Here is a 7,676-nt window from a genome sequence, read left to right as displayed (position 1 = left end):
ACTGGATCACTCCAGCTTGCAAGGAGGATTGTACTGATCTTGCTCGGTGGCTACGCAGACACTACTGCAGAGGCTTCTGCCAGGGGCCAACAGCCCTCTTGTCCCCCAGGGCCAAGGCTGGGAGATGCAGGGGGTGTCACCCCTCCGTCACTCTACCACTCATCCTGCTGGGCTACCCCAGGCTCAGCAGTGGCTCCGGAAGGGAGGGCTGGGTTGCAGATGGCTGGGCCTCTCTGTCCAACATCTCTACGTGTGTCTGGACACTGGGCAAGACTGGGGGCTTGTCAGAGGATCCCTGGGTGGTGCAAATGGCTGGTTGAGGGCTCAACCCTCCCAGCAGTGCCATAAAAGCAAGGCTTGGTGGTCTGCTTCCACAAAGAGCAGAGTCAAGCAACCCCCAGGGAGCAGGTCTACTCTCTCCCGTGTGGGTTGGCATTGACTCAAGAGCAATCAACGACAACAAGGTAGGCAGAGGGGGAGCCCCTGCTTGGGGCAGCGATGCACCTGCTTTCAGCTGCCCTCTGCCCCAGGTTAGGAGTGGAAGTGGCCTTGGCCCCTGGTTAATCTGATGTTATCAGGCCTTCTGGGGCCCATGCCCCCTCCAATCCATCAACTGCTCTGATATTAATGGGCCAAGAGTGAGCTGGCACTTCCTGATTGCCAGGGCTGCCCCTGGCCCTGCCGAGCCTGGGAGGATCTTGGTACATATGTGCATGCATGCGTCAATGTGCCTGATCCAGCATGCACCCGTGCCACGTGCGCACTGCGCAGAAACGAGCAAACGTGGGGCGTGTGGTTGCAGGCACCTTTGAAGACTGCTGCCTGGCTTACAACAGACCCATTAGCCCGGCCCTGCTCCAATGTGCTCACAGTTACACGTACCAGGAAGTCAGCGAAAGCTGCAACCTGCCTGCTGTGATGTGAGTTTGGTGGGGGGCGGGGTGGTGGTGGTGGGGATGGGTAGCTGGGCAGGGGGCGCACACACTGCTTGGCACCGCCCTCACCCGTTCGCCTCGGTGCCCTCTGCACCCGCTGCAGTTTCGTCTTGGGACACAGGAAGGTGTGTGGGGACCCACAAGCCTTGTGGGTGCAGAACGGCATGAAGCTCCTGGAAGGCAGCAGTAAAGTCAGCGGGAAGCAATGCGGAAGCTTATGGAGACTCTTCCGAAAGCCCTTCCGAGGCGCAGGTGCCTGAGACCCCAGTCCCTCAGCCCAGGGGCGCCTGTGCAGCTGGGGAGGGAATCAAATCCTAGCATGCTGGCAGCTGTCCCCTCCCCACAAAAGGGCCAGTTGCTGGGGGAGGCGGGGAGTGAGGGAGTCGCTGGGACTCAGTTGCCGGAGTTGGATACACAAGCAAATGGGAAATTCATTAGTTATTGGCAGAGAAACCATCACTGGGTGATGGTTTCAGGTCCGGCTGGATCCAGGGCCTCCAAGAGTGTGGCTGCAGCTCTTAATCTATCCCTGCCTTTGTCTCTCGGACAGGCTTTCATCATCATAAGGCGAAGAAGCCGAGGACCAGAGCCTCCAGGATCCCGTCTCCAAGTTTAGTGACCCTGCCAAGAGCAGCCAGAAAGAAGTTCCCTCCCGGACAGCAGCTGACTTAGGCAACGATGCTCTTCATGAGCCCCTCTCTGTGCCTGTCACTTCTGCTGGGGGGCAAGGGTTGCCTTCTACCCAGGTGGCCAGGGGAAGTCCTCCTGTGGGCCCAAGGAGGCCTAGGTGAGGGTGTCCATCGGCCTGACCTGGGTGCCCAAAGGCTTTCAGCAAGGGCTGAAATGAAATGCCAGGTGGTCCTCCACCCACACTCCCCATTCTGGCCCCCATCACCTGCCAGGTTCTCTGCTCTCTCCTGCAGGACTGTGACACCCCCCGCCCCCCCCCAGCCCTCTGAGCCCTTCCCGGCAGACCTCAATCCCTGCCCTTTGTCAGTCCACCTCCCCTCCCCGCACTGCCCCTCTGGCAACTAGAAAGAGGAACCTGGCCTTGTTTCAAGCCCTTTTGCCTGAGTCACTCGTGGGGAGTGGGCTTTGCAGTAAAGAGCATCCTAACGGATACATCACCCACACCACCACCCAGGCCACGCCTCTGGGCATTTGCAAAGCTCCGGTCCAAGCAACCCTCCCAGGAGGGGCTTTCCCAGAGACAGATAAGAACTCTGACAACACCCGCTGGGATTCTGGATCCAGCTGGACCTGATGCTACACTGCCGACAATGGGGGAATTCCCTGTTTGAGTTTTTAAATAAACCTTTGGTTTTTGGAGTACCAGTTTTGTCTCTGTCATCATGGGACAAGTTGGTACCTCAATTTGGGGAACTGTCCATGGTTCCAAGTGTCCCACCCCCACCATCTACCCCAGATCTGTGCCCTCGGTGCTCACAGAAACGGCTCCAGACCAAGTGTGAGTGCAACCCCACGATGCCCAGCACTGACCTTGAGCACACTGCTCGTTCCCTGGGCATCTCTTGATAAGCTGGGGAATCCGTGTAGTTGCTCTGCCTCTGCCCCAGGGGGGTGTGCTGAGACCAGCCAAGGGATGGACAGGCCCAGACACACAGATGGGAAGGTTGGCCAGAACAGGACCAAGTACAGAGTCCTGTGGCTGGGCAGGAGGGACTGCTCTGCTGGCTGAGGCAGATCCACTGGGGAGAGTCGCTGACCCAATCCCCACCCCATTCCTGTCCTCACAAGACTTCAGCATCCCCACCCAGGGAGGAGAGTCAAGTGCACTGAACGATATGACCCCACAGACGTGGAATAGGCCGATGTCTCAAGAAAACGGTGTGCACCCCACCGCGAGTGTAAAGACTGGCAACTCCAGCCTGCCTGGTGGTGGTGCTGCGGAAGACAGGTCTGGCAATCTGCACCTGCAAAGATCACTCACCGCCAAGAAAGCCCCCGGTTGGCCCAGGCACACAGGGTCGCCGGGAGTTTGAATCAACTTGACGGCCATGGGTTTGGTCCCTGGTTTTGTAGAGATGGTAGCTCATGCATGTCCCTGAGAGAGAGTGTGTGTGTGTGTGTGTGTGTCACTATTGAAGGGAGCACCCAGTGTCTGTTCATGGTGGAGGAAGACTCTGGAAAAAGGTGGGTGGTAGCAGCTGGCACAGCCCGATGAGCAGAACCAAGGTGCCAGATCTCTGCTGTGAAGAAGGTGGACCCAGCAAAAGCTTTGCTGTATTCCAGAAGCCCTGGTGACCACGTCTGGGTTAGGGCAACACCCACACGTGGGGAGAACTGGTCAGAATACAGACTTCACCCCAAATAACTTTATTGTCATCTCTGCTTCTGCTATAAAATCACTCTCGAGGGCCCAGCCTCCCCGGGGGTGGGGGAGTGGGGGGGATGAATGTGTGCACTGGGTGTCCCTAGCACCGCTCCGGCTGCCTGCAGGGAAGGGGAGGACCTGGCCCTGCTGGGTGGTTCCGGTGTCCACAAGGTTGCAGGGGGCCCCTGCTGCAGTCTTCAGCAATCTCCATGAAAGATGGGGGCTGAGCTTGCCTGAGTGAGCTCTTCCAGTGGCACTCCTGAGGTCTGGAGTCTAGCCCGGCCAGCCATCAGCCTCTCCCACCTCTGGAGGGGGACCATAGCCTGCGGGTCATCGAGGCCAGGCTCAGAGCCAGGGTCTGTGACAACCCCTGTGGGGACAGGCAGGCTGGCCAGAGCCTTGCAGTGGTGGGAAGGCTTGGGCTCAGGTGGGAGGTGTGGCCTCCTGCCTAAAGAACCTGCAGCTGTACTTTCATTCACAAGGGTTGGCCCACTGGCCCTGGCTGTCCCTCTGGCCTGGTGGCCTGGGGCCCTGCCACGCTCACTACCTCCAGGCGGTAGGTTCCAGGAGCCGGCCTCCCCGGGCCCAGCTGCAGGGTGCTGAAGCCTCTTGGGAGGTGGTGCATGTGGAAGAAGCCCTGCTCATTGCCTCGGGCAATGGCATAGTGGCTCCAGCTCTTGGGCTGAGCCTGCACGGAGCACAGTTCCAGGATGTTCTGGGTCCCGCCCAGAGAGGTTCAGGCTCAAGGCCAGAGGGGAGTCCACGGATAGGCTGGCCAGACTCACCTGGGGGAGACAAATCAAGAGGCTGGTTAGAGACTGGGGAAGCAGGATGGGGGTGGGCAGGAGCCCAGAGGTGAGAGGTTCCGATTCCACAGAGAAGTACCTTGGAAGATCAGCCTGGAGATCTATGTCCCAAAGGTCACAGCCATTGAAAACCTTCCGGAGTACAAAGCTCTACTCCGACCACATGCAGCCGGCACTGGTCAGAGTCGATCCCCAACAGAACTGGCTTTGGTAGAACATTAGCTCATTGTGCTTATAAACAGCGAGCGAGTTGGAACAGTGGAGGCAGGGAATCATTTACCACCGATTCGTGGGTGGAAGAATATGCAGCTATAAACAAGAAGGTTGGATTTATATCATTCTGATGCTGGACTCACTTCCAAGAGCCTCTTTATGTGAGGAAGGGAGACGTGGTGCCGTGTCCACAGAATGCATTTTATGGAGAGACAAGAGGCACCTCTGTGCTGTCATCGTGTGCTGCTGTCACATCTGGCTTCGTAGTGACACCCTACCTGCAAGGCTTAGGGTCCATCTGGGCAGAGGCATGAGGGCCCAGGCTGGTGTCCAGGCAAGAAAGGTGAAACCCAATTCCTGACCCCTTGTCTTGGCTGAATGGCCCCCAGGGCTACCCCCGCCAGCTTGGACCGAGGGAACCATGGCTTTGGCCTCAGAGGCCCAGACAGGAGGTGGTCAGTCAGATAATGCTTGGTTCTGGAGCCTTGGTCCCTTAGAGGCTCCTGAGGTAGCTCTTGGAGGTGTGAGCCAGCCCCAGAGAAAACTCCGGAGCCCTCCTGGGAGGAGCGAGCTCACCCTAGACAGAAGAGCTGCCCGCAGTTTTCCGGTTCCCGGGAAGCCACCCAACTTCCTGATCTGGGCTCCCTGAGAAGTCCCTGTGTGCAGATGACAAACCTCTCTTTATCTGAGCGCCTTCCTGATCCTGGCAGCTGGACAGGGCTCTGAATAGGCCTGTGATCCCCAGCGGCAGGCTCCCAGGGCCGGGTGACGTAGGCAATCACACAGGAGGTTATTTATGTATTTTTCTTTGCTCTGGGCCTGGCTGTGTTTTATTTAGCCTAATTTACATGCCAGTGGAGTGTTTTAATGTATTAAAGCAAAAGCTATCCCTGTTCTCAGTCTGGAGAGTTTAGTGTTTCCCAGGAGTGGTGCTCAGACACATGCTCTTACTGACACCTGCTGGCACTAACCTGTTATTGCAGGCAAAGGCAGAGCCAGTCTCTGGCCAGGTGGCCTTTTGCCAATCCCAGGAGCGGTCTCCCCTGGCAACCATATTCCTTGACTCTGATTGAGTTCCAAGGGTTGGTGATAGAGCAGTCGACCAGATGGCACACAACACCAACAACATGGAATCATATATACAGCCACAGTTTTTCTCAGCAAGCTAAAGAGCCCCCTGGAAGGTGGAAGAGGGAAACGTGACCTGCTCATATGTAAATAGTTGAATATAGAACGCCTCTTAGACCCAATTCTTCCAGCCTACTTCTGGCTTTCTTTCCCCCACAGTGTTTATCAGGTGCAGTGGTTACTTGTTGGGCTGGTAGCTACAAGGTCAGCAGTTTGAAACCACCAGGTGTTCTGAGACAGGAAAAGGAGGCTCTAAACTCCCATAAAGAGTTACAATCTCAGAAACCCACAGGTCAGTTCTACCCTGCCACACAGGGTTGCTGAGTTGGCACCAATTTGATGGCGGCAAGATAGTGTTTCTGGGGTGAGAGTGGGCAGTGGTGAGGGAGGTGGAGTGGGCAGAGTGGCGTGGAGGGGCAGCAGGGCCTGGGGAGTGGGGGCTGCTTGACTGGTGGTGGTAAACCCAGCCCAGATCAGGCTGGAGAACCAGGCATTGCTCTTCCACAGAAGAATAGGGAATGATTCTGCTGGGGCCTCAGTGGGCTGACCTGCTTCCCCTTCTCCAGAGCCTGGAGGGAGGTGCATGAAGTTCTAGGAGGAGAGGATATGGGGAGGTCTGAGCAGACACCAAGAAATGGGGCAGGGGGGAATTCTGTTCAGCCGCCTCCCCACCTCCTTTGGTCCCCCTCCCTGCTGCCACCACATGCAGCCCAGTGGCACATGACTGTCCCCGTGGGCACTGCGCCTTGGCCGCTCCTGGGGGAAGAGCTTGTTGATCTTGCATTCATAGCAGGCTTGGGGTGATAGCTGCGCTTCCTGATCTGGGGCGTCCTGGGGTCCAGAGCTTAAGCCCAGGCCAGTGACACAGTGCCTGGGGCAGAAGGGGAGGGTCGGAGTTCAGGGGCCACTTTCCCAGCCAGTGCCCCACCCCCATGCAGCACACTGAGGCCGGCTGCAGGGGGACCATAGGTAGGTGGTTATGTGCACCTGTGGTATGTGTGTGGTTGCACCCAAGTGCCTGTACTGTGTGGTATGCCTGGGAGAAGGTGTGAGCCGGCATGCACGTGGGGAGGATGGCGCAGGCATGCACGTTTACAGGAGTGACTGAGTGTGCTCAGGAAGGTGTGAGAGGTGTCACGCCCCACACGAGGGGCCCTGGACACGCACATGCTTGAGCTAATACGCAAGGATGAAGCCGCGTTCAGGATTTCATGTGCACTCGGGGTACAGAAATGCACGCATGTACCCAGCGAGTGCACGTCCGCCAGCCTGCGCATACATGCACGGGTAGTACAGGGAGGTGTGCACCCCCATGTGGGCGGGTGAGCCTGCGGGGCCCCAGGAGGGTACAGCTCCAGGCAGGCGGGAGGGGGGGAAGGGGTGAGCCTCATGCACACAGACAGCTCTCTGCACACGTGTGTCCAGGCCTAGATGCACGGTCTGGAGGGGGTCTGCCCTTCCCGCCCTGCTCCACCCGCTCCCCTCACCCCTGCCCAGCGCGGAAGTAGCCACCAGGGCAGCTGCAAAGGAAGCCGCCAGGCGTGTTGGCGCAGGCGAAGCTGCAGGGGCCACCCGGCGCCGCCGCCACCGCGCACTCATCCATGTCCTGGCAGCCGCCCAGGGCCTGGTCGAAGCCCGAGGGGCAGACGCAGCGGAAGCCGCCTAGCATGTTGTGGCACGTGGCACTCCCGCAGGCCTTGGGTGCCCTCGTTCTGCTCTGCAGGAGGGGGGAGGAGGGCGGGGACACGGGGTGGCCTTCGCACATCCCACGCCTTCTCCCCCAACACCGGAACAGGCCGCCTAATCCTCCTTTAGAGTCAGGCTTAATGCCCAAGGCTCCCTGGCCCCCTTTCAGACAGCTTTATGCCTGTCACCCCCCACCCCGCGGCTCCCTGTTGTACCATTTGCACACTTCACATGAATCCTGAATTAGAAACTGACCCAGATGCATGCACTCCGATGGCGGGGAGTTCTTGAGTGTGTGTGTGTGTGTGTGTGTGTGTGGTGTGTAGGATGGCCTGTGCTGCCCAAAGTGCCACAATCTCCCTCTAGCCTCCCCCTACCTGATGCCAGCAGCACCCCTACCCAATGTGACAACCCCCAATCGCTCCAGATGTTCTAAATACACGCTGGGGGAGCTGAAGTACCCCCAGATGGGAAGTGCTGTCCTGAACCCTGCCAGGCGGAACTCAAGGGCAAGGACAATGTCTTCCTCTCTGCTTACTCCTGTCTCCCCAGGGCCTGGTGCAAGGCAGGCTC

General features: G+C 58.4%; 1 protein-coding gene across 1 annotated transcript in view; it reads right to left on the bottom strand.

Annotated features, from left to right (window-relative positions):
- Positions 1-3,718: 3,718 nt before the first annotated feature.
- FBN3 (fibrillin 3) overlaps positions 3,719-7,676 on the bottom strand; it is a 51,064-nt gene continuing 47,106 nt past the window's right edge. The window contains 4 exon segments of the mRNA XM_013008500.1: positions 3,719-4,001; positions 4,003-4,055; positions 6,138-6,288; positions 6,905-7,132. Coding sequence (XP_012863954.1) covers positions 3,719-4,001; positions 4,003-4,055; positions 6,138-6,288; positions 6,905-7,132 — 715 coding nt within the window.

The sequence above is a fragment of the Echinops telfairi genome, unplaced genomic scaffold (assembly GCF_000313985.2).
Source record: "Echinops telfairi isolate 266 unplaced genomic scaffold, ASM31398v2 ScPeMD7_36;HRSCAF=134, whole genome shotgun sequence".
Classification (NCBI taxonomy): domain Eukaryota; kingdom Metazoa; phylum Chordata; class Mammalia; order Afrosoricida; family Tenrecidae; genus Echinops; species Echinops telfairi.
This window is presented reverse-complemented; position numbering and strand designations above follow the sequence as displayed.